This window comes from Lissotriton helveticus, chromosome 10 (genome assembly GCF_964261635.1).
Source record: "Lissotriton helveticus chromosome 10, aLisHel1.1, whole genome shotgun sequence".
Taxonomy (NCBI): Eukaryota; Metazoa; Chordata; class Amphibia; order Caudata; family Salamandridae; genus Lissotriton; species Lissotriton helveticus.
Genome location: NC_136071.1, coordinates 35,224,170 through 35,251,703, shown reverse-complemented (window position 1 = coordinate 35,251,703; position 27,534 = coordinate 35,224,170). Strand labels below are relative to the sequence as shown.

General features: G+C 46.2%; 1 protein-coding gene across 1 annotated transcript in view; it reads right to left on the bottom strand.

Moving 5' to 3' along the window:
* IMP4 (IMP U3 small nucleolar ribonucleoprotein 4) overlaps positions 1 to 27,534 on the bottom strand; it is a 50,055-nt gene that overhangs the window by 18,855 nt on the left and 3,666 nt on the right. The window contains exons 2-7 of the mRNA XM_078664674.1: positions 24,603 to 24,711; positions 24,424 to 24,507; positions 14,154 to 14,263; positions 4,362 to 4,494; positions 1,826 to 1,980; positions 1,087 to 1,181 (exon numbers count right to left, since the gene is read on the bottom strand). Coding sequence (XP_078520800.1) covers positions 1,087 to 1,181; positions 1,826 to 1,980; positions 4,362 to 4,494; positions 14,154 to 14,263; positions 24,424 to 24,507; positions 24,603 to 24,711 — 686 coding nt within the window. The remainder of the gene's footprint in view (positions 1 to 1,086; positions 1,182 to 1,825; positions 1,981 to 4,361; positions 4,495 to 14,153; positions 14,264 to 24,423; positions 24,508 to 24,602; positions 24,712 to 27,534) is intronic.

Genomic DNA, 27,534 nt, shown 5'->3' with positions numbered 1-27,534 from the left:
CTCGAACGGAATATGCTACTTACCAGTATGCATCTGTTCTTGGCATAGAGGGCTGCAGAGTGGTACATGCCCTCCCTGCCTCCCCGGAAACCTGTGTCTGTCCCAACATTATCTTATTTAGATACATTTACATGGGCATATCTTTATGTACTACACTACACTACTCCATCTAACCCTACTATGGCAAAACAATCTAAGGATGGAGCCGATGCCCATGCGCACTAACACCGAGAGGAGGAGTCACCTATGACGACAAAGACTTCTCCAGAAGAAAAACAAAGTGCAATCATCCGAGCCCAACACCAGATGGCGATCTATTCATAAATGTACCACTCTGCAGCCCTCTATGCCAAGAACAGATGCATACTGGTAAGTAGCATATTCCTTACAGGCGGAAGGTCCCCTTACTAAAGTGCACCAGATTACACCCACCATTAAGCCTTCAGTGAGCTAAAAGGTTGACCTTGAGTATTTAGCCCCTGGTGGCTTCACTGTGCGCCTCTCGGTAGTGCCTACTGTTTTTGTGTGTGTACATCAGTGCAAATAAATACTTAAGTCAAACTTTTTAACTGGAGAGTCAGTTTATGGAGTGTAATATCTCATGTCATACAATATCGGAGTTCCAAACTCCTTACCCCCCACAGGAGTAAACCTTGAATGCTCAACTGCTCACCCTTGAAAAGTGGACTGTACAAAGGGAGTAACTTTGGGTATGCAATTCAAGGACAATACTGCAGTGGGACACCAGTGGTAAATGGCTGCATCCTTAAGAGACACAGCCTACTAATGGGACTGTCGTAGGACCCCCAAAAAAGAACTCACACAACCGCACTGCAGCAGGCACAGGGTGGGGTGGAAAAAGAATATACTGAATCGAACAGCTGAGGAGGCTCCGAAGGCCCATGTACTCTGCCCGTTGTCGTGTTCGCTGTGGCACTGAAGACACTAATCCATCCTAGTTCTCTCTGTGGTTTCACAACACTATCACGAACCTGCCTTTGTTCCAGGCTGTACTGTATTCACTAGGACAATGTACTAACTTTTCAACAATATCTTAGTCTATATTTGAGGTTTATATCTACTTACCGGAAAGATATGTAGTCCTCCTGGTTGGCAAATGTTATCACCCTCTTACTTTCGTCCTTGGGCACAGGGAACAAAAACTTCAAGATACTGGAGACCTGCGTAAGAAACAGTGTGACAAAATAGATAACTTAGTGATGTGTAAAGTTAATGACCATAGTTATAAAACCTCTGACTTTTGCTGGCGGACAGGGTAGTCGAAGGTGTAGTAGATTTGATCTGTTATTGCAAATTCTTCACACTTTGGCCGCTTCAAGTTTACTAATTGCTAGCTCCAGTACAATTATTATGTCTCCTAGACCAAAAGCAGTTGAAAGAGCACATAAAATATCAAGCATAACTCCACAGGTGGATAAGACATGTTCATACCTAGAGAGGTCATGCATATTTGTCTGGAAGCTACATTCACTCTTCCTGGGAGTACCTCTACTGGCTAAACAGGCCCCCCCTTTTATCGCTCTAGAACAGCATCACATCGGAAGCGCAATGTGCCAGTAATTGTCTCTAGAGCTATCCACACTGGATCTAGATTCCTAGGTGATGCTATTGTCAAAAGATAATCTAGCACAAGCTTTGCAAATCTACTATGGGAAAGAGACTCTGATAAATACCCTTGACAATAATTTTAGGGTTTTGGATTCAGAAGTAAAGTGAAAGAACTATAATATAGAGTCTTTAAAATCTGTCTAGTCTTATATCATTTATTTACAGACCACCTCCCTATACATCCCAGAGTACTTACCCTCTGCCCCAAACGCGAGGTGAAGTTATTGAATATGAGATGTGGATATGCCTCAGACATGGTGCCCAAGTCAGGGATGTCATGGCGCATCACCACGTTGCACAGCGTGAAGTACGCAGTGGGCCCAAACGGGAGGTGACACACGATCAGACCATCTGTGAAGACACAACAGGGATTTCAGCAGGCATCCGAGGAATAGACAGCACATCACCCACTAGTGCTATGCAGGGGCATTCATTTGGTGAGGGGAACGGAATCGCAAGTTACTGTTTCTCAGTGTTCATTTTAGACCAGCTTGGTGCTTTGTATGGCTCCCCGAGGCTTGGCCCCCCTACACAAAAATGTATCAAAGTTGTGAAAGAGACCAGTTTATTTCAAAGTACTCCACAAAAGGTTGAAGTAACAATGATGCGGAGGTCTTCCTGAACAAGACCACGGTAAGCGGTCTCTTAAATCATCAGTATGTGATACGTTTGTATTTGGTAGTTGATATAGTTTCATGAACAACTTTAATTCTGTTGCTACTGGCCTACTATTTCTTTATTAGTCACCAGGCACATTGCAGCAGAGAATGGTTGCGTGGGAAAGCAGATCTATGAGGCATTGATAGCCTTATTTGTGTGGTCAATTGGATATTTTGCAGACCTCTCCCCATCTGCATGCTCAGGCCTTCAATCTAAGAATTGCCAGGTCCAAGTGAGATACAGATGCAGATCACTGGACGGTCACTGGATTAGCATGTACAAAGACATATAGTTTGTATGTGCCCAGACTCCCACTGACGTGTACACAAGTGTTCGGTCAAGGGCATCTGGTTGTGCTGGAAATTGGTCATGGGGCTGTTATTAAACATAATGGGAGCTTGCCTGTTTTTTGTGGTATAAATATATCACGAAATGGCCACAATTTCCTAACTCTGCAAACTGTAAACTGGCAACGACGTGTTAGATGGGCTTAATGGCATTTGGCTGCAACGGCAATAGGCTGCGACGCTCCACCTAGGCATAACAGAAGTTGGCAGGGAGCTGCAACTAGGAATAATGTGAAGTAGGCATACTGTAGGAACTGGCCGTTAATAGAAAAGGGTCTTGATAGGTTATCTGTGCATGACAGAGACTGGTAATCATGTACTAAGAGCATCATGGAAGGTGCCAGTGATGTGCCACATGGCAATTATGGAACTCAGAAACTTTGTTCTAATGTTCACAATGGAAGTTGGCAGTGATGTGATAACTGGGCATAGGGAGAATGAGAATGACAAGCTTAAGGGTTGTGGTGGGAACTGGTCTTGGCATATTGAATGAATAATGGAACCAGATATCCAATTGGACGCAATGGAAATGGTTCTATGAGACATTATGTGGGCGGTACAGAAACTGCTGTAATGTGCCAACTGGACATAAAGGTAACTGGACCGAATATGCTAACAGATGTTGTTAATCTTGTGTTAACTCAGCACAATTGAACAGGGTCATGATAGGTTTATTGAACATTATTGAAACAAACAATGTACGTTGTAGCAATGCAAGAGCATTAACTTGGCAGAATTGGTCATTATATTTTACTTGGTTATAAAAATTGTGGGTATGGTGTGGTACTTTGATACAACGGGCCCCAGATGTGACATAAATGTGTATAAAGCAAACCAGACATAATGTGTTCCAATGTCATAGTGAACACTGCCAAATCAAGCATATTGAACTTAATGCTAACCGGCCACAATGTGCTGAATCGAGTGGAATGCAAGCTGTCACAATTGTGCTCACTGGGCATATTGGCAAATGGCTCTAAAGTACCAACCTAACTTAATGTGACATGTTTTAGAAGTGCGCAAGCAATCGCCATAGTGGTGGCCTGTCGCTTCTTAGGAGATGGAATAACTTCCAAAGTAACAGCACAGAAGTGGAACTAGAAACTTGAAGAATGCTAGGGCACGAAGGAATGTGGCATCATGTGCAACCTAAGCAAAATGGAAACTGATTATAATGTTCCAGTTTTGTTTAAAAAACCTACCTTGATTTTTTTTTATTTTGTGATGAATATGACCGCTGGTAACTGGCCATGACGTACAGGCTAGCCATAACAAACTGGCCATTAATAATTATGATACTTGTAAAGAGGCATGTTTAAAAAGGAACAACGAAAAGTGTCTCTGATGTGCTAAGAGACATGAAACGCAAAAAACACAAGTAAACATGTACACATAACAAATAGCAATTTTCGGGTGTGGTATTTTTCAACAAAATAACTCCTCAAAGAACAGAAATCGAAAAATCATAAGATCTACACAAACTAACATCTCGAGCTCATCCAGGGGCAAAACTCGAGGCAGTACAGATACAAAATGAAGAGATTTGGTGGCACGTTTTATGAAAGACTTTTTTTACCCCAGAATCTGGCATCAGTTCATTCTTACATGCCTTACACTGGGGGCTTTAAACCACTGGTTGCTTGCACTTATATTGCATTTATCACAGTGCTGTTGCCCTCATATACCAGGAGTATCTCTGGCGAGGGAATCCTGTTGACCACTTACCTGGTGTCCCTCTGTGCTCGTGCACAATAAGAAGGTCTGTGACGCTGTTGGCTTTGCAGGCTTGGACGAGTGACCCCACCTCATGCTTACCCCTGTTCATGCGCTGAGCGTTGGGGAAGATTAGTTTCACCTCCTGAGGAAAGAGACAGAAGCTATACAGCTGAACTACCAGTCAGTCATCAATTGTCAAAACAGTTCAGTTCAACGTCTTTATTTCGATTTGTTAAAATCATAAAAGACAACATAATCAATACCAACATTATACATAAAACAACATAAAATTACCACAATATTCATAAATACATCATCAATACTTTAAACATTAAAAGTAGATTAAATATACTTTAAAGATGTACAGAAGTCATACATATGAAGAATAAAAGATTAACATCCGGTTATATAACCGATGGGTGCTTAGCTCTAATAGCCCATACCCAACCTAAAAATTCAGCCACTCCTATGGTTAAGCATTCAGTGGTATTGGATCTTAAAATCCAAAGAGGTTCACCGCACCCCCTTGTCTTTAACCTTTTGCAGATGGGTATAAGCCATTTACGGCAGGGGGGCAATGTAAGCTGGGCAGGCAAAGAAAATGTGACCTAGAGATTCCTTTTGGTCGTTACACCAGGGGCAAAACTCTGTTAGTTGGCCAGGCCATTTATGTGTGTACGACCTAACTGGTAATGAGCCTATCCTAAACTGATGATAGATTTTCCTATCCAAACTTTTAGTGATGTTGGCCCAGTATGGCTCTAGGCGGAAGTCTATCTTGTGACTCAAAAACACTCCTGTCAAATTGGCAGACTGAGATAACTTGACATGTTGGGCTTTTACAGTCGCCCAGTATAGTGATTTAAATTCTTGTTTTGTTGGAAAACCATTGTTTCCCGGGTCAGACCACTGCAAACTTAAGCCCATGTCTAGTAAAGTGGACTTCACTACCCGGAACCATGGGAGGTTTCCAAACCCTAAAATCGATCTTAGGTCCAAGATTTCGTTAGCAAATAACATCAGTTCTGGTGTAGACCATATGCGGTGCCACAATGCTACCATCCTATAACGTGCAAGATCCTTAAAAGAATGACATCCCATATCAGAGAGAAGGGGTAATATCGGGGTAGATTGGGGGAGACTGACCAAGCTCCGCAGAAACTTGTTTTGTATTTTGTCCAGAGCTGCCAGGTCCGCATAACCCCAAAGATCTGCACCATAGAGGATTGCAGATCTAATTTTTGCGTTATATATTTTTATTGGTGGTGTTATCCTTTTTGAATGTGAGCATTGTTGCTCCTTAACCAAGCACCCCGTTAGGCGGGCGGATTTAAGGCATAAGGCTTCTATCTGTGGCTTCCACCGCAACCTATAGTCTAAGACTATACCCAAATATGTCATGACATTCACCTGTTCAAGGTCAATGCCATTCATGCAGACATGGCTAAGGTGTGGTTTATTTTTTGTTAAGACCATGAACTTCGTTTTTGAGACATTTATCTCTAAATCATTATTTTTACAGAAGTCCATGAACTTATTAATCGCAGACTGTAACCCCGATTGAGTTTTGGCCAGGATCAATGTGTCGTCTGCAAAGATTAGTAGGGGGAATTTCCTGCCTCCTAGAACTGGAGCATCTGTGGGGGTGTCTTCCAGGAACTGCACTACTTGATTGATAAATAAAAGAAATAAGGTGGGAGCGAGCACACAGCCCTGCCTTACGCCACGAGTGACCGGGAAGGGCTCTGTCACCTGGCCCTGCCTACCCCATCTTACTCTTGCAAAGTTGTTCTCGTGCAGTCTTATAGTTAATTCCAGAAGTTCAGGTGGCATTCCCATTTTCCCCAGCGCAACCCACATCTTCTCTCTCGGTACGAGATCAAATGCGGATTTACGGTCCACAAACGCTGCGTAAATAGTCCCCCCTCCTAAAAACACGACCTTCCAATAAATCATGATGAATCTTAGCACTTGATCTATTGTACTTGTACAAGACCTAAAACCCGCTTGCATCGGGGATAAGATGTTATCTGTGCTCATCCAAGTCTGTATTCTTGCCAAAACCATTCTTGCGATAACCTTCTGTACAGCGTCTATAAGGCTAATGGGACGATAGTTCCCTGGAGACGAGCGATAACCTTTTTTGAAGACCGGTAGGATCTCTGCACCTCTCCAAGAATCTGGGACCCTAGCCCCATTGGCAATGGCGTTGGCTAATAACGTGATATATTGCACCCAATTATGCTGATCGTATTTGAATAGATCTGCCGGGACGCAGTCCATTCCAGGGGCTTTTCCAGTTTGCACTAAACTTAAAGCCTTCTCAGCCTCTTTAGGATCGAACACACTAATGGACGTTGCACTAAAAGCAATGTGGACCGGTCCGTCTGAGCATCTCTTAATACCTCACTTGGACCACAAAACTGTGATGCATAGTGGGCCACCCAATCCTCTGCCGAGACATGGTTAGATGGTATTGGTGAGTCCTGTGTCTCACCCCATTTTACAACCTCCCAAAATTTTAGCTGATTTGATGTCAGGCAGGCCTCATACATGTCCTGCCAACGACAGTCATCCCATGATCGCTTGGCCCTCTTCTGGACCATTTTATAATTTGTCCTTTCCGCTTTGATATCAGATGACACCCTAGATTTTATAGCCTTAATCAATGAGTGGTGGGCCTGTCGGCAAGATTTGTCATACCATTTCGCTCCTGACCGAATCCCTCCATTCTCCCAAATGTACCAGTCTTTGTGAAATGGGTTTTTAAATTATCAAACAGTTGCTCATGTAAAAAGCTTTTCTGTAGTAGGGGATCTCTGTGTATAGTCATAATCTAGTGAATAGTCCCGCCCATGTGCTTGGACCCCGGAGCAATCAAAAATAATCTCTTACAGTGTCAAAAAATGCGGAAATGCATAGACACTTAAGAGAGAATTTAAAGACAGATAATGCAGCCAAAAAGGCTACACTGTCCAGTACTTCAACTAGAAATTCCACCACAAAATCCACAAAACAGCAAAGCCTGTACAGATTTCCCTTGCTTAACAGCAAAATCCCTCAGGAATGATAGAGAGAAGAACCTGGACAGACAAGCCCCATAGGCTGCCATTATGTGGCTTAAATAGGATACTGTGCCTTTAAGGAACCTTCCAGACCTTCTCCCAGTATCCCAGAATGCATAGCAGGTCCAACTTAGTTTCAGTTCTTTTTTCCGGCTCCTGCAAGCAGGACCCTGGAGCATTGAGCTCTCCCTTTTCAAGGGGTTTGTTGGTGTTTTTACACTAAATTCGATTTTTGGTGCTTTTAAAGTACTTTAGTGACTTTCTTCTTGGGTTCCTGCACTCTTTTATTGTCCATAATGCCAGCATTATTTGACAAATACCCGGAGTGCTCCAGGAAGAAGGCCAAGTCAGACCCCCATGAGGTCTGTATCCTCTGCCTTCCCTCTTCCCACATCCCTGAGGACTGTATGATCTGTAGAGGCTTCTCTGGAAGGACCCTGAAGGACAGGAGAAAAATCAGACTTCAGGGACTTGAAGATTGAAGGCACGAGGTGGGTCAGGAGGGGCTCCTTCTGCCCATGCTGAGGCCTCTGGGGGGCTCCCACGGGGCAGGAAGTCCAGCCCGCGCCCAAGATCTCCGTCTGGGTCAGTTGCGATGACCACGACGTCGAGGGGAAGGTCCACGGCCAGTTCCCGGTCTCACCAGGGCTCTGGGTTGAGAAAACGTCGCCCGTCGAGGGACGTGTTCCGGCCGCCGTCGAAGCCGGTGTCGATCTCCTCGTCGTCCCCGTCGAGTGGTCGACATCAGAGGACCCGGCGTCGGCGCTCGCCGTCGAGGCGACACCGCCGTTCGCCGTCGAGGACATCGTCGTCGAGGGGATCCTCGTCGTCGAGGCCGCTGTCGAGACGGAAGAAGTCTCCGGCGCTGAAGACGTCGACACATTCAAAGAGGTCGACGTCGAGACGATCCAAGAGGTCGACGTCGAGACGTACGAAGAGGTCGAGGTCGCCGTCGAGGCACCATCGCCCGTCGTCGAGATTCCGTGGCTCGTCCATCTGGTCGGGGTCGACGTCGAGACGTCGACACCGTTCGACGTCGAGGAGTGAGAGACGGTCGACGCCGAAGGGCCGTTCGACGTCTAGGGACCCAGGCTCGCCGTCTGGGCACCGATCTTCGGCGTCAGGAGGTCGAAAAGACAGGCCCAGGACTGTGGGGGGCTCCCCACGTTCCGGACAGGATGATGGCTCGCCGGGAACGGCGTATTCCGAGGTATATACCCCGAAGAAGCCTTCAGCGCCTCCTTCACTGCCTCCTTTACCAAGGGGTCCGCCTCCGAAGGCTCCGACCCCCCCTCCATTGCCTGCTCGACCGGCTCCGCAGGCCCCGCTTCCAGTGACTCCCCCACCCCCGGTTCCACCGCGGGCGTTGTCGATGCCCAAGTTTCCGACGCCGCCGAAGAAGACTCCTAAATCGAAGCCGAAGCCTCGGACTCCGGAACCGGGGAGGCCGGCGGACCGTCCCAGGCCCAAGAGATCGAGGTCTCGCTCGGGGAGACGGGACAAGTCTAGGAGTGGACGCGGATCTTCATCGAGATCCAGGCATCGCCATAGGAGGCGTCGGTCCAGGTCACGCTCATCTGGGACCCGTTCTTACTCGCCCACGCTGTCTGATTCGCCGGAGACTAGGGTGTCCCAAATAGACGATATCGGCACATTCCAAGAGGTTCTCCTGCGCGGAGCGGCGAAGTTGGGGATCAAAGTGGAAGCGCCTACGCCTTCGACTTCTGTCATCTTTGAGACGTTACACAAGAAACACGTCTCTCCCCCTACTGCCTTTGGTGCCGGGGCTCCTCGAGCCGGCTGAACAGCTTTTCCTGACGCCGGCGGTTGTGAAGTCTGCGCCTTCCAGGCTCCTCAAGAAATACAGAGCTCCGGACTCGGACCCAGCCTTCTTGAGAAAGGACCCGGCGCCGGATTCGGTCATTGTGACGGCGGCTCGGAAGCTTCATGCCACCTCCCCTGCATCCACGGTGCCTCCGGACAAGGAGAGCCGCTGGATCGACTCTGCTGGGCGAAAAGCGTGTGGTACATCCTCCTCGTCAATGAAGGCTGCCAGTGACTCGGCGTTGTTGGGACGATACGACCGTGCACTGTGGGACTCAATGGAGCAGTTTGCGGACCTCGTTCCTCGAGACCGCAAAGAGGACTTCATGGAGATCGTCCAGGAGGGGATGCTGGTCTCTAACCAGGCCATTAGCGCCGCGGCGGATATCTCCTTGCTGTCTGCGCACGGATACTGCCACGGGATTAACCAGAGGCGCCATGCTTGGCTCCGGTTGACGTCTCTTAAGCCAGAAGCACAACAACGTGTGGCGAATCTCCCGTTTTCCGGAGATACCCTCTTCGGAAAGCACGCGGATGACGAGATGGCCAGGATGAAGGCCGAGGCGGAGACACTGACGGCGGTGGGCTTGGAGAAGCCCAAGGAAAAGAAACCCTACCGCCAGTTCCAACGGCGGTTTGGGTCGCAGGGTCGTGGAAGGGGGCAGTCCACCGGACAACATCAGCAGCAGCAACAGCAGCAGCAGCAATACAGACGCCCCTTCCAGAAGCGTCAGAGGGGTAGAGGTGGACAGCAGTCCTCTACCACGTCTAAGGGCCCGGCCGGGTCTCGACCCGGAGCGGTTACTTCCCCCTCGTCCGTTACCCGCTCCGGTGGGGGGAAGCGTTCGATTTTTTCTGGCAGAGTGGAGAAAAATTACTCAGGACAAGTGGGTGCTGAATATTGTTTGCAATGGATACAGTCTGCGTTTCACCAGCCCTCCTCCATCGATTCCTCCCGTCAGCTCGCAGTATCAACTGCGCGAGCTTCAGGCAGAGGCAGACATTCTGCTAAGGAAAAGGGCGATAGAAGACGTACCTCTGTCTCAACGGGGAAGAGGTCTTTACTCTCGGTTCTTTCTTGTCCGCAAGAAGGACAAGAACGAGTTCAGGCCCATTCTGGATTTGCGACAGGCAAACAAATGGATTCGCAGAGAAAAGTTTCGCATGCTGTCGTTGCATCAGATCTACCCTCAGCTGCAACGAGGAGATTGGATGTGTGCCATAGATCTACAGGACGCATACTTCCACGTGCCCATTGCATGCAAACACAGGAAGTTTCTGCGCTTTCAAGTCGGCACCAATCACTATCAGTACACGGTGCTGCCCTTCGGGCTGAAGTCTGCACCCAGGACATTCTCGAAATGCATGGCAGTGGTAGCGGCACACCTGCGGAAGAACAAGGTGTTTGTCTACCCGTACCTGGACGATTGGTTGATCAAGGCCTCCTCCTTCTCGGAAGCTCAAGCACACTTCCAGAAGACGTGCGTTCTCTTGAACAAGCTGGGGTTGCACATCAACATGTCCAAGTCTGTCCCGACTCCGGTCCAGTGCATCCAGTACTTGGGAGCCTCCATCAACACGCTGTCAGCAAGTGTGTCTCCTTCGGAGGAGCGACGTTTATCACTCCTTCGGAAGACTCTCATGTCTACTCCATCCACGACAGTGAGGACGGTGTCTTCTCTGCTGGGATCGATGGCCTCGTGTATCTTCCTGACGCCACATGCGCGGCTGCACATGAGACCGCTGCAGGAGTGCTTGGAGGATCAATGGGACCAGAGGAGAGGATCTTGGGACGACAAGATACGACTGTCTCTACATGCTCTTCAGTCTCTGAAGTGGTGGTGCTCGAAGGAGAATCTCCTCAGAGGGGTTCCCTTCCACAAGGACATTCCCACACAGACTATCGTGACGGATGCTTCTCTCCAGGGCTGGGGAGCGCACTCCGGAGACCTGCAGATTCAAGGGACGTGGTCCCAGACGGAGGCCACGTACCACATCAATTTCCTGGAACTCAGGGCTGTGCACTTGGCACTAAAGGCTTTTCACCCGTCCTTTCAGACCAACTCTCTGCTTGTTCAGACAGACAACACGACAACGATGTATTACCTCAACAAGCAGGGGGGCTCGAGATCGCGCACTCTGTCGCAGGAGGCGCAGGCGATCTGGCACTGGCTTCTGGCTCGAGGACTGTCGATAACGGCCACCCATCTGCCAGGTGTGCAGAATGTTCAGGCAGACGAACTGAGCAGACTCATTCAGGAAAACCACGAATGGGTCATAAGCGACGAAGTTCTGGGAGAAGTCTTCGCAAGGTGGGGGACTCCAGACGTAGATCTGTTCGCCACCGCCGAAAACAGAAAATGCCGAGGCTTCGCCTCCAGGTACTACCAGCCGGGGACGCTGGGGAACGTGTTATGGATCAACTGGTCGAACAGCTTTCTGTACGCTTTTCCACCAATTCCCCGGATTCCGGCGGTTCTCATCAATCTGTCCCAATCCAGGGCGAGAATGATTCTGATTGCCCCAGAATGGCCCAGACAGTGGTGGTTCACAGACCTGCTTCACCGGTCTCTCCTTCCTCACATGAAGCTGCCGTGCAGGCCGGACCTTCTCACGAAGTTCGGGGGGCGGATGGTGCACCCCAACCTCTCGTCTTTGAGTTTGGCGGCATGGCTCCTGAAATAGTGCAATATGGCCATCTGAATCTCCCAGAGGATTGTATGCCCATACTGAAGGAGGCTAAACGACCTTCCACTAGGACTTCTTATGCTTACAAGTGGAAGAGGTTTTGCATCTAGTGCAAGTCTAAGAACTTTAACCCTATGACATGCAAGGAAGATGTCATCCTTCCATATCTACTACATCTGGCGCAGTCGGGCCTTAATGTCCATTCCATTAAGGTTCATCTGGCTGCTTTGACTGCCTACAGGAAAGGCCCTTCACAGACTTCCTTCTTCCAGATCCCTGTGATCAAAGATTTTTTGGAAGGCTTGAAGAAAGTGTTCCCTCCTGTCAGGCTTCCTTCGCCTTCGTGGGACTTGAATGTGGTGCTGTCCAGATTGATGAAGGAGCCTTTTGAACCTATTCATAAGGCTTCGTTGCAGCACCTGTCCTGGAAGGCGGCGTTCCTCGTGGCCATTACATCGGCCCGCAGGGTGAGTGAGATTCAGGCGTTGTGTTGTCGAGAACCTTATACTGTGTTTCATGCTGCTAAGGTTGTTATGCGTACTCACCCTAAGTTTCTTCCCAAGGTTGTTTCTGATTTTCATATCAATCAGACTATCACTTTGCCTACGTTCTTTCAGAATCCGTCATCTCCAGCGGAAAGGTCTTTACATTCCCTGGATGTGAGGAGGGTGCTGAAGTTTTATCTTGATAAGACTAAAGATATTCGTAGGTCAGACCAATTGTTCATAAATTATGGCTCAGTCAGGACAGGTCTCGCTACCTCTAAACTGTCCATCTCGAGGTGGATTGTGTCCTGCATACAATTGTGTTACTGCAAAGCTAATAAGACCTTAGGGGGTAAACCTAAGGCTCATTCCACCAGAGGCAAAGCTGCCACGACAGCTATGCTTCGTAATGTTCCCTTTGCAGAGATCTGCAAGGCGGCCACTTGGAAGTCGGTCCATACCTTTGCTAAGCATTACTGCCTGGACACTGATGCCAGGGCAGACGCTCAGGTTGGGCAGGCTTCGCTGCGGAATTTGTTCGCACAATAGTGGCGTCATTTCATACTCTCCACCGCCGCTTTATGTGGGGATGGGCTTGCCATTCTATTCACTAGATTATGACTATACACAGAGATCCCCTACTACAGAAGGAGTAGTTTCTGTCCTGTAACTCCAGTTCTGTAGTAGGGGTATCTCTGTTATAGTCATAAGCGCCCTCCCGCCTCCCCGGTGGAGATTTGTTCAGGTACATAATGCTACAGGTCTGGCGTTTTTTACGCCTTCAAAAAGAACTGAAACTAAGTTGGACCTGCTATGCATTCTGGGATACTGGGAGAAGGTTCTGGAAGGTTCCTTAAAGGCACAGTATCCTATTTAAGCCACATAATGGCAGCCTATGGGGCTTGTCTGTCCAGGTTCTTCTCTCTATCATTCCGGAGGGATTTTGCTGTTAAGCAAGGGAAATCTGTACAGGCTTTGCTGTTTTGTGGATTTTGTGGTGGAATTTCTAGTTGAAGTACTGGACAGTGTAGCCTTTTTGGCTGCATTATCTGTCTTTAAATTCTCTCTTAAGTGTCTATGCATTTCTTGACACTGTAAGAGATTATTTTTGATTGCTCCGGGGTCCACGCACATGGGCGGGACTATTCACTAGATTATGACTATAACAGAGATACCCCTACTACAGAACTGGAGTTACAGGACAGAAACTACTCCATCTGTTCTAGTGGGCCTGCAACCGCAATCACTAAATTGGCTCTGTTAACCCAGGTTGCGACTTCATGGGATATTTTATTAAGGGACTTTGGATCTTCCAAAACCCTACACCAGCGGACTCTACGGCAGTCGTTTGTTAAGATGGCCTCGCCTGTCATACAATTAGATGCTTTGTCAAAACACAAACACACTACTGCCTTGAGACAACAACTAGCACCCCATCTGAGTTCAGGCAGCTGCCATGAGATGACAACTAGTACCTCATCTGAGTCAAAGGCAGCTGCCATTAGACAACAACTAATACCCAGAGCCAGAGGTAGCTGCCATGAGACAACCGACACCCCATCTGAGTTCAGGCCGCTGCCATGAGACAACAACTAGTACCCCATCAGAGTTAAGGCAGCAGCCATGAACTGGTGTCCTAACCAGAAGAAGGATATGGAACATCTTTTTATTTTTGCCACCTTACACCTCTGTCTCCAACTTCACATCACTTAACTGTACCGAAGAAGGTTTTTGCTCACCTTGGCAAACATTTTGAGGCGTGAGCTGGGGTCCCTCGAAGTAGTGATCATGATTTTGGGGTCTTCCACGCCGGCCCAACGGTATTCATCATCCACATGACTGCTTACACCTTAAGAACAAAGACACGGTCTGAGAAACGTTTGCCAAGATAGGCAGTTAAAAAGAAAGAAAAAAACATGCACCCCTATGCACAAGCCCAAACCATCCATTTTATGGCCACTGTGAAGAACTTAGTTTTTCCCCGTTAAGGGAATGGGCATATTTGTGGCATCATCTTCTTTCTCCAAAACCCTTGTGCAATGGATGTTTAAAAGCTCATGAATTACCAATCCTCCCTTACAGGCATAATCCATTATAACCTGGCTTCCGTAAGACCCAAGGAGATGGCCCTCACTGCTGTCCAGTTCCCTGGCCTCTGCGCCAACACCTCCCCTCGATCATTCCCTCTCAGCATTCCAAGGAGTTGACACAACAGTGCTTAGTGTGGGGCTTGAAGGGGGACAGGGTTGCAGGCATGGTTTTAGCAGTAGAGTGGGTTACCTCCTTGCTCTACACTCCCACTCCTGTCACCTCCCCCTCTCTATCAATATCAAATCCTGTGCAAAGAGTGCTACACTCTGCCATCTCCTCTATCACCCACCAGGCAATTCAAAGGAATTCGAAACGCATCTATCAGATCTAATCACCCAATGTGCGCTCAACAACGCTAATAACATAATCCTGGGTGATTTCAACATCAGATGGAACGATACTAACAACTCACTCATACAATCCCTCAACAACCTTCTGCTCGAAAATGATCTGACACAACACTGCGCTGAAGAAACACACTACAGAGGAGCGACACTTGATGCAATCATTGCGGAGAACCACACAATCACCATCGACTACACCATTCCAGTAGACTGGTCAGACCACCATTTAATTCTTTTTCACATTAATCAACCAGCGCCAACTCGACTCATAACACAAGCTCCCCCTAAATGGTCAAGGAATATTGCCAAAGTCCCTCAGGCCATCCTAGAAGACCAACTAAACACTCTCCTCCCAAACTCATCGGAGCACCTCTCAACCACTGACCTCACCTCTCTCTACCACTCCAACATGACGACCACCCTTGACCGCCTGGCCCCCTTGAAATTAAAAAAACCCAGAAACATTCCATCGAGATCGTGGTTCACCACGGACATCAACGAGGAAAGAAGACTTCTCAGATCCCTTGAAAGAATATGGAGGTCCAATCCATCCTCCCTGCACCGCGAACAACTCAAGACGGCAAGCAGAACATACAACAAACTCATCAAGGAAAAAAAATCTTCCTTCTTCTGCTCCGCTCTAGACAACGCAAAAAAACGCCCTAAAGAGCTCTTCAACATCATCAGAAGTCAAACATCCGAACCTAGCAAATCCGTCTCAGTGGCCTCCAAAAAACAATGCGACAACTTCGCCAACTTTTTTAACGAAAAAAATCATCAAGATCGACCTTTCTCTCAGCACTGCCCCTTCTCTTCCCAAGGAGAACATCACCCCAATAATGACTGACTCCACCTTATCGATCCCACCCACTCAATGGTCCGTCTTCACGCCGATTCAAGAAACAGAGATCATCAACCTGATGTCCAACGCCAAACCATCATCTCACTCCCTGGACCAGCTTCCTATAAACTTGACCAAAGCCCTGAAACACACCCTAGCTCCAATCTGGTGCAAAATCATCAAGATCGACCTTTCTCTCAGCACTGCCCCTTCTCTTCCCAAGGAGAACATCACCCCAATAATGACTGACTCCACCTTATCGATCCCACCCACTCAATGGTCCGTCTTCACGCCGATTCAAGAAACAGAGATCATCAACCTGATCTCCAACGCCAAACCATCATCTCACTCCCTGGACCAGCTTCCTATAAACTTGACCAAAGCCCTGAAACACACCCTAGCTCCAATCTGGTGCAAAATCATCAACAGCTCGCTGAGCTCAGGAACCATCCCAGATTGCCTCAAGGTCGGCCAAGTCACGCCGCTACTAAAAAAACCAGGGTTAGAAACAGAAGATATGAATAACTTTAGACCCGTGTCAAATCTCCCTCTGTTATCCAAAACACTAGAAAAATGTGTGCTCCCACAGCTAACCCAACACTTAGAGAACATCAAGCTCCTTGACCCCCACCAATCGGGTTTCAGGAAAGGATGCAGCACCGAAACTGCCATCCTCAATGTCAGACGATCTTCACAAATCTCTCTACTCTGACCAATGCTGCCTTCTCATTCTCCTTGACCTTTCGGCCGCCTTTGATACTGTTGATCACACACTGCTCCTAAAAGCCCTTCAAGACAAAGCAGGCCTGGAACTGACGGTATTGAATTGGTTCTCCTCCTTTCTAAACAATCGCTACCAAAGAGTAAAAATCAAAAACTTTGAATCCGACCCCCTACCCGTCAGCAGAGGTGTCCCTCAAGGGTCAGTACTCTCCCCCCAACTCTTCAATATCTACATGGAACCGCTAACCACAATACTCAGGAACTCAAACATTCCCTTCCACCTCTACGCTGAGGACACACAACTCTATCTGGAAACCACATGTATGGATGACATTCTCAAACTTAACGACACGCTCAAAGTCGTTCAACAATGGCTCACACAAAATCACTTAAAGCTCAATCAAGAAAAAACGGAAGTTCTTCTCATCTCCAACAGAGACGAAAACCCACAAATTGAAGAATGGCTCAAAGCCATCGACGCCATCAATGTCACCCTCAAGCCAAAAGACTCGGTCAAATCCCTAGGAATCACCTTAGACCCCAAACTAAACTTGAAAAAACACATTGCTAACTCCGCCAAAAGCGCTTTCCTCAATCTGAAACTTCTCTACAAAATAAAACCTTTCCTGCCTCCCAAGGACCTCCAACATGCCACTCAAGCTCTGGTGCTCTCCAGAATTGACTATGGAATCGCAACCCTGACCGGCTCAGCCAAATCACACCTTGGCCCCCTGAAAACCACCCTCAATGCCGCAGCTAGAATGGTCACAGGAACCAAGAAATTCGACCACATCTCCCCGGCGCTCAAGGATCTGAAATGGCTCCCTATTGAACAACGAGCAAACTTTCGAACAGCATGCCTTACACACAAAGCCCTCCACACAGGCAAACCAGAATACCTGGCTGCGAAACTCAAAAGGGCTGGCCAATCTAGGACCCTCAGAAGCTCCAACACGCTTCTTCTCATCCCGTTGAAAGCGCGAAAACGCAAAACTCTAAGCAAATGCTTTGCAGGTAATGCTCCCAGGATATGGAACGCCATCCCTTCCCACATCAGAATGACATCCCACTTCCCTACATTCAAGACTTTACTCAAAGCCCTCTTCCTGGAGGACACCTGAACTGTAAGGGGATGCTCATAGTTCCACGAACTCTTGTAGTCATTATGATCTGTATGTTCTTGTTGTTTTGTTATCCTCTTGAACTGTACAGCTATCAAACTTTCTTCGCCATCAAGGCACTTTGTTTTACCTGATGTGAAGCGCTCTGATACCCCCGGGTCCAGCTAGCGCTATACAAAACTTAAAATAAATAAATAAATAAATAAATTGGCAATACAGGGATCAGTCTTTGGCCGCCTACTAATCGTCCTTTAGATGATCTCAATCTATGGCACCATCATCTGTTTTCTCCTATCATCTCTACGGTGACAAATCTCCTTTCTCCGATTCACATTCAACTTTCAGATACCATCTCAGATTTTAACCAACAAGCACTATACGGTCCTTGGCTTTGTTTGCTCAACTTATCAAAAAACTCAGATAATTTAATTTCGGTCCCTCTTCATCTGCTTACAAACATGTCCGCCGTGACGGTCTTTGCTCCACAGTCCAAAACATCACAACTCCCTCTGCCAGCAGAAACCTTAGCGTTCACTTTAACTCCACCGCAAGAATGGGGACCTTTATCTCAACTACTGACTCAGCAGTCTGACACCAAATAGTTATTAAAAGGCTCTGTGCTCGCCAAGTCTTCCAGATTGCAAAGCACTAATTAACAGCCTAATGTGGAGCCAGCTGAATTAGTGTTGTGGCTCACTAGAAGGATTTTCAGCGTACTCTGTCACTGCTCAAGCAATGTATTATTATATTTTTACAAAAAGGACACATTTACACTGGAAGGAATACACTAACTTTACTATACAGGTACCAAACCTGCTAAGCACAGAGATCAGCACAGACTTCTCTCCCTACTGTTTAAAAACATTACTGCATGGCAGAGAACCTCCTATGGCACTCAATCACTACTAGCCCAAGTTCTGACTCTGAAACACTATGCTCAGCCATGCAAACCCTACTTTAAACTACACAAGCCACCTGGCGCAACTTCTAGGTTTCTGTGGTTTGCTTTGCTTGGAATCTTTCTATTGAATCATCTCACTAGTTAGATACAAGCCAACCCATCCTTTCAAAGTTCAACTGTGCTCTCGAAACCAAATTCTTAATTTTGAAACGTAAGTTTTAAGCACATAAAGTAGAACTTCTTCCAATTAATAAATACAAAGACAAAACTGTCAACAAAGTCATCATCCAAGAGCATGCAAGACTCAGTGCAGAAAGAATCATGAAAGGGATGCTCCTTCCTCGAGCAAGTAACAAGTAATCACAGTTTCTAAGCATTCCAACAAGGATGAGTAGCCCATCTGAAACAAACAGTTCAATGCACCTCGTCTCCAGCGAACAGACATTAAAACTAAACATGCTGGGGTAGCAGAACAGTCCATCCATATCCATACTAATATTATAAAGAGAGAGCTTAAACCTTTGAGGCGGGTAATCTCAGTAACCACAGCACCAATCACAACACCTAATACAGCGTTGGAAAGGGCAGTTGCAGCAGAAGGACATAGGCTATGCAGACGGCCACCATATACATTTTTTATTTTAATTATTTTTATTAACGTTTCAAGAAACAGTGGTGTTCATCACAATCATACAGTGCAAGACATACAATTGTACCGTAGGACACCATATACATTTAAAAGGTAAAAGAACCGTGCCAGCAAAGTAGTCCCTTGTGGGCGTGTCTGCGTTGTGCTGTGGGCGTGGGCTGGGGGCGTGACTAACGCTGGGAGCGTATGGTACGGCCATCACATTGTGGGCTGTGGGCATGTGATGGGGGCGTGACAAACGCTGGGGACGTGACAAATGCTGGGGGCGTGTGTCGGCCCTTCATGCCATGTGAGTCGTACATACAAGCGTCAATTACGTTGCTGCGCAGCATCAAGGGGCACGCTGGGGGGTGAGAAACGCTGGGGGCGTGTGTCCAGCCTTCATGCCATGTGAACGTAATTGCGCCGCATCAAGGGGCACGCTGGGGGCGTGTGCTACGTTCCGCCCTTCATGCCATGTGGGTCGTACATTAAATCAGAAGATCGTCTGCTGTGGCCGTGTGCTGGGGCATGACAAACGCGTTCACCTGGAGGCCTGGTAAGTAACATTACTGCAGCCTCTCCTGCGCGCTGTTACTGAACTCTCTCATTCAACGAAATTAGACGCGCCTGCTACTATCAACCAGGGCTCTAGCCGGGCTCAGGCGGCGGATAAGTACACTAATTACACGCGCCTGATAACATCAACCAGGGGTGCAGCTGGGCCTCAAGCGGGGGAACATGCGCCTACTAATATCAAACAGGCCTGCATCTGGGCCTCAAGCGGGGGAACATGCAAATGAGTGTGTCTGCGGGGACAATTACTGCAGCCTCTCCTACTCGCTGTCACTGAACTCTCTCATTAAACAGATTTACCCGCGGCTGATAACTCTCTCATTCAACGACATTACACGCGCCTGCTAACATCAACCAGGGCTGCAGCCGGGCTCAGGCGGCGGATCACTACACCAATTACACGCGCCTGCTAACATCAACCAGGGCTGCAGCTGGCCCTTCTTCGTCCCAATTCTAATGAAACAAAAAATGTTGTCTACCGCGAGATCTTAAAATAAATTGCCCTTGCCAAATACACACATTACACACATTCTATGTCATACCCAGACAACGTCGGGACGGGCTGCTAGTATTGCTATAAAAGCCTTCTTACCAACAATTGTTAAAACATAAAGCTTAATTTAAACAAACACAAATAATCATATTTCTTGAGTAAGCGATTAAGACTGATATTACAACTCCTCGCAAAAGACGGCCAGACACGGGACTCTGAAACTGGGACTTTTACAGACAGTGGCACAACTGCCAGAAAAATCACAGCACTGCAGCAAACAATGTAAACTCAGTGCTCTGGGGCGGCCATATGATGCTTTTCAACTCGCATGGTAAATGTGCCATTTTAGACAGATTGCAAGAGGGCAACTGGTTTGCTGAAGCAGACAAGACAAATTGCTGCACTGTTGCCTTCAAGCTTCCAAAACAGAGGTTCCAAGTGACTATCTTGAGATCTTTTACTCGAAACCTTCCGAAACCCACAATCCTAAAAATCAAGATGAACACACCAGTAGCAGGACACAGATCATGTATTGCTTTCAGACCAATACATTGGAGGCTGCCAAGCAGAAAGCACCAGCTTTCCATACTGCAATGCAAAATAGGTCAACACAACATGACGATGTTGCACCTGGGAGTCTGGCCATCTAGAATGGCGTACAAAGCAAATCTTTAAAAAAAAAAAAAAAACCAATAAGGAAACGCTATGCTTCCAAAGGGAAGAGAATCTTCATCTGGTCCATGCAGAAAGGCGTTGATCCTCTTTGAGGCAAAGACATGATATGTTTTATCTGCTGCATCTAACAAGGTTGTCCTTAAATGTTTCCATTAATAGGCCAATAACTTGTCATCAGGACATATAACAAGAATTATTGTCAGGTCTATTTGTGTTATTACTGTCAATTAATTTTGGAACACCCTCAAAAGGCCTTCAGGGGAACAGTCTGGATGAACTGTTCCAAAAAAATAATGTTTCCTCCTTTTGAAAGCACATCGATATCCGCGTTTAAGTCAGATCTTGGATATCCTACCTAAAGGTTGGTCTAAAACATCAACTGGCCAGGTAAGTGAGATTTAGTTGTTTTGTAAGAATGAGCCATACATGAGTTTTTCATAAAGACAAGTATATCCTTTGCACTCATCTTACTTTTCTTTCAAATGGGATTCGGACCTTCAGTTAAATCAGGAAGTGTTTTCACTATATTTTTAGCATCTGCCTACAGACAGATTTACCTATCCGCTGTGAGTGCTAATGTCATCAATAGAGGATAGTTACACACTGTGCAATTTGTTCCTACAGTCACTTTCTATTTCACATGCATGAATTACCGATCACATATTTTGCAGAGCACCCTGTTAACCAACTGGCGGATCCTAGAATAATGGCGCCACCCTGTGCATTAAATTGGGAGCCAGATGTGCTGGCATTGTGAATGTTTATTTATAAACTCTTTGTCCCCCGATGCAAAACCAGTGCTTAGTTTATGTTGGTAAAGCTAGATATCGTTTTGTTTTTGTATGCAACTGCTGACATAAGGGCTTGAACGCCTAAATAGACTACACATACAAAACATTTCGTTCAGAGTTTACAGTGGCAAAATTCTACTACCCCACTACCCAATCCAGGAAAGTAAGGGGTTCACTGTACTGATGGGAAGGCAGCTTTTGCAGTTTTACTCGGAACATTGCCACTGAAGAAAACGTTTGCCATGTTACCTAGAGCAAAGGGCATTCGAAGTGTCCTCTTCTTTAAATCATAGTGTAATCATTGATTTTGGGCAACTTATGCAGTGGGTACTGGCATTCACCAATGGCATCCCAAGACCACAAGAGTGACCGGCCCAAGTACACAAGTCTGCAGGGAAGGCTGCATTCGTGGTATGTGTGTTTCGGGCACGGTGCACACTCAATGCACTCAAACTCAAATAGGATAAACAAGCAAATCCCTTTTAACACCAGATTCTTCAGAATTAGAGATGTTGGGGAGTAAAGGCTTACCTAGCAAATGGTAGTCAATCAAAAATCAGGTACAACCTTACACAGTAAATGACATTCAAACTCAGCTGCAAGTCAGAGCTACCACTTATAAAAGGGATATGTCTTTAGATAGGTAGAGGAGGTAAAATTAGGCTAAACCAAGAAATAAATAAACAAAAGATGCTAGTTCCAAATTACGCCTCAAAGCACTTTTGTATTGTTCACATGCAGGCGTACTTTTTAAGACGTGGGGTTCTATGCCAATTGTTCCCAATGGGGGTGGATAGATTGGATGTTCTCAGCAACCTAAGTAACCAGATTTACTACAGTTTGTTTGCAAATAAATGGGCAGTTCCGCGTCTCCTTCGAAAAAATGGTACAGCTGCATGACATCTGTAGTCTCATTAAGTGGAAACAGCTATAAGCAATATCCTGTCCCTGATAACCTAGAATCAGGGCTAGGATTATAAAGAGTCTCCTAGGCCGTCAGACAAAACACAAGTTAATTGCTCCAAAATGCAAGTCCTTATTCTACTGGGTGGGGGGGGGGGGAGATGGACTGATGAGAAGCTAAGGCCAACCAAAAGATGTCCTTTATTTGAATGTTTGAGAACTCTTTCCTCATAAGGTCGGACACGCTGCCAAAGTAATTCTAATGAAGATCTCCATGAAGGAAAAATAAATCTTACTCACCTGTACGCACAGTGCCCCCTCTTGCGTAGTTTACTCAGATTCACAACCACCAAACCTTCCTCAGCCTCCACTGTAATGCTGAGTTTCAAATAGATTAATGGGACTGAGAAGGTCAAAGTATTAGGTGTGCTAGAAGGCGGTTGTCCTACTTCTGAAGCAGTCTTTGCTTGAGTGTTATAAAAGAATTAACATGATTTCCAGGTCATCACGGTTAACATTTCTTCATTACATAATGGTTTTAGCATTTATAAATACAACAAAAATATCCATGATGGAGAACCACAAGTACAGGCAAGTAACTTTACACTTTTTTAGACTCTTAAATTAATGTTGTGGTCATAAGCTTTATTTTCTGTGCACCACTGTGATACCAAACACAGAAGTATGCACATATTTAACAACCACAGTGACTTGTTTCCTCAGTTTACCAGCTAAGCTCTGTACTGCTGTGCTGAGGAAACAAACGGTCAATTGGGTCGGGGTAAGGCGGATTCTCAAATGGATAGCCTCAGTCTTTAATATCACAGACTGAGTAAAATGATGGAATGTGCCCAGACTACTAACCAGTGGTTTTGAATTATTAAGGGATTTGTTACAGTAATTGGTTTGTATTGAAAACATGGACAGCTGTAAAGGTTTTTTGGTGATAGTGTGAGAATGAGAATGATTTCCATCTTTTCCATTTTTGTTGTTAAAATACTAACTACCATTGAACAGGAAAATACTTACAAAGTACAAACAAAAGGTTAACAGGGTAGCACATGGTTTAGACAAGGGTAAACTAAGCTACTTCTATTTTGAAACCCTACCTCTGAGCGATGAAAAGGGGCCCTTGGGTTCTGTCCCTTGTTCCAGATGCCCAATATCCCCTTGACCTGGTGGTCAAAAGAAAGCAGGTGACACAGAAACAGCCTGTAGGTTTCTCTAGTTACAGGCACTCAATGCAGCTGGGAACGGTTGTTCTTGGAAACTCGCTCGGAGTCTGTCTCAGCATTCCAGAAAAATAATGCCACATCTAATTGCTCTCTCTGACTTGTGTGCTCGTGTAAATTGTTCATTTGAGAGAACATGTTTTATACAATTCTCTTGCTCAGAGATCAGGAGTAGTGAATATACTAGAGCAAGCATACAACAGCTTCATGCAAATGTCTGCATCTAAGTCTGAGGGAAGGAAATATATTCACCCTAAAGCTACCAAATAAAACAGGAAGATAAAACGTAAACCCACTCAGATGCAGCTTTATTTATTCCTCAACTCACCTGCTTAGCAAAAACAGCAGCCTCAATTGAAGCTAAGCCTTTAAGCATAGGAATAGGCTTATAGACTCAATTGCCCACACTACCAAAGATGCAGTGCAAATCGTTTCCAAAGGGAACAGCTCAAGTTCACAGATTTACTACTGAAGCATGTGCCTTAAACACAAGACCAACCTGTCTGAATCGTGTTGCACGACAGGTATCACAGGGCCAATCCATGATCCTGCTCAATAGGGATCTACATACAATCAGGAATGTCTTCAACCTGTACACCAAGCCTTCTATTCTCACAGAAAGTTAAAAAATAGAAAAGGGTGTAAGCATCTCACCTAAAACAAAATCCAAAACAATAAAACGAGTCCTACCTTCACCACCTTCATCGTCATATTCTATCAGCTTCTGGAGAGAGAGGGCATCTCGGCGGATTTCAGTTGGAATGAGACGATTTTCTAGTAAATAAAGACATGACCAGGGTTAAACGCTACATTATCGGATGCATAAATGTGCATTTCTAAATCCTCGATATGGTTGTTCCCATCCATACCATCTAAAGCTCTTTTTAACCTCTGCTTCTTATCCTCGATGCTGTGCTGTTTCTCTTCAAGTGCCTTCTTGTAGAGGTACTCCCGCCGCAAACGTGCCTCCCGCCTCAACTACAGGATAAAGAAAGTAACAGTGACAAAGGCTACAAAAAAATGTTCATCCAATTCAGTGTACAGTCTGTTACAATGCCCCACCCTCTCAGCATGTCCTGCAGTCAAGGTGTAGGAAAGTGCCCCTTTATGACATGGTCATCCCCACTTTCTGCCTAGTAAATAACGTGATTTTGACTGAAAGTGCACTGGGTTCCTGCTAACAAGTACCAGAGCTCTTTCCCAAAACTGTACAATTGTTCCCCCAATTGGCAAACCTTTAGCAACCCTCTGTAAGTCCCTAGTAAATGTTACTCTGGGCTTGAGGTACTGGAGAGGGCCCCTTAGGGCTGCAGCACAAATTGTGCCACCCTAAGAGACCCCTCACCAAGCACATGCAAGACTGCAATTGCAGGTCGCTTGTCTCGGTACAAACAAAAGTGAAAACATGACATGTCGCACATCTGTGTGCCATGTCCCCTACCACTGCATGTCATATTTGTAAGTCACCAGTAAAGAAGGTCTAACAGCCCCAAAGAATGGTGCTGAATATTACATGTGAGGGTATACCTGCATGAGCAGATAAGACCCTGTGCTGGACAGTTTTATTACTGCCAGTACAAGTGACCAAGGAAGCCATGTTAAAATTTGTGCTGGACACTGGTGTAAATGAGTTCCCCAGCTACATGATGGCTTCACTGAAAATAGGGATGTTTGACATAAAAGATCTCGTATTGGTATACCCACACTGATGACTGTGTTGGATTTACCAATGCATGCACCAAGAGGGTACCCTAGAGGTGCCCCCTGAAAACCGGCTAGTCTCTGGTGTGCTTGCCGACTGTTTTCTGCCAGCCTGCCACCTGAGACACTGTTCTGACATCCAAGAGTGAGATTTCAGGAGACCAAGAATAAAAGTCTGCCCAGGAAGAGGTTGTAACACCCCCTGCCACAGGACGGCATGCTTATAAGACTATTTGGGCCCCCAATCTCCAATGAATCTGCCACCTTTGGAAAGTGAATCTGCCTCCCCTAAAATGAGAGAAACATCCCTTCCTGTCCATAGGCACCTAGATAGGTGAGGAAATTAGCTGGTCAGGTAGGCATGCCACCTCCAGGCTAGCACCACCCCTAAGGTGGGCTACTGTGGGGTGGACACCATTTTTCAGAAGTAGCCATATTTGTGATGGCGTACTTAGGAATTCTGGGACAGGGTTATGCCCACTTTCCACAGAAAGTGGTCCTATAGCGGGATCTCCATTCTTGAGTTGTGTTGTCAGTTGTTAACCATTGTGTGTATTTTGCAAATGCCTTGCTCTCCTCTGTGTTAACTTTAAGGCTGCTCGACCACACTACCCCCTAATAGAGCACTTTGGGATTACATAGCAAGCCATTGTCCACTCATAAGGGTTCCCCTGGACTCTTTACATGGTATATCAACTTATTGATAGATCACATAAAGAGCCAGCTTCCTACACAAGGTAAATCTCTGTAAACAAAAACTATGTCTCAGAGCAACTTTAAACTGGGATTACTGTAACTAGCTGTACCACCACACAATGGAATTATTCACAATATTTTACTACACCCATTAACGCAACATCTTTCCAACAGTCAAGTACTTTTCGACTGGCAACTTACATCTTGCCTAAGCGCTATGAAAATCGGGCATTTTTAAAAAATGTTCCTTTTATTCCATTGATTTTCCTATGGATAATACATCTGGCTTTAGGAATCTCCTATTTCCAATTCACCCCCAAATCAGCTTTGCATCTAGAGGTTAGCTAGATATTGTTCTAACAAGTTCCTATTGAATCATATTTGGGATTGTGCTTGAGCTGAAAAAACGCTGCTTCAACCTACACTTTTTTCATGCTGAAATGGATTCCAATGTACGTTTGTGCCTCTTTTGGCAAACGCGAAGCATAGCAATATTTTTACGGTGATTATCAAAGGGTTGTGGGCTTTCTGTCCGCGCATTACTAGATTGTCCAAAAGCCTGATACAGATATTCAACACACCATGATCATTTGAAATTAGTGCATTTAATTAAGAAGCATATGTCCAGCTCTGCTTTAAGCTGGATAAATCCCTAAAAGAGTATAATGGCAGACACTGGAAAAACTAGTGAAACCGATATTTGTAAAACTGTCAGTGCGTGGTGCACTTCCAGAAGTCAGAACCATGGCGACGCAGATCTTCTGCTGCAGATTAGGAGCCCCAGCCATGCAACCACATTCGGCTGGTAGAAACCCACCTACCTGCTACCTTGTCAGAAATCCTCACCATGTCACTAAAGTCTATCGGAGTACAAACCATCTGCCAGCTAGTCTGGAACCCCAACGCAGCATATGACAGCCCTCCTGGTGCAGACCATCCACCTGGAAGTCAGAAGCCTTAGCCAGGCACATCAACCCCATATACAGACTTCCATTATGGCCAGGTGAGTCCCCATTACCCATAGTAATGAGACATGGTGCCTCATACTTTCTAATCCTACAGTCACTGCTGAACCTTCTTTCATTCATGGCTTGTCAGCGGCTCATACGATGCACCTACACACACCCCATGGCACTACAGAGATAAAGAGATTAACAAGGATGCTCTAATTCTATGAGAGGAGATGAGTGTGAGGCCTCTTCTCAGGGTCTTAAGGCAGTCAGCAGGTACTGGGCATGATCCTGTGTGGATATTCCTATTTAATACTGATGACCCAACAACCTACTTTGCATCTAATCGGATAACCAAATTACTATCTGGGCGCTACTTGATTCTTTACAGGTAGGGAGGGCAAGCCGCCAAGGCTTACTCTTGGTAGAATATGGTGAGATAGAATATGGCGAG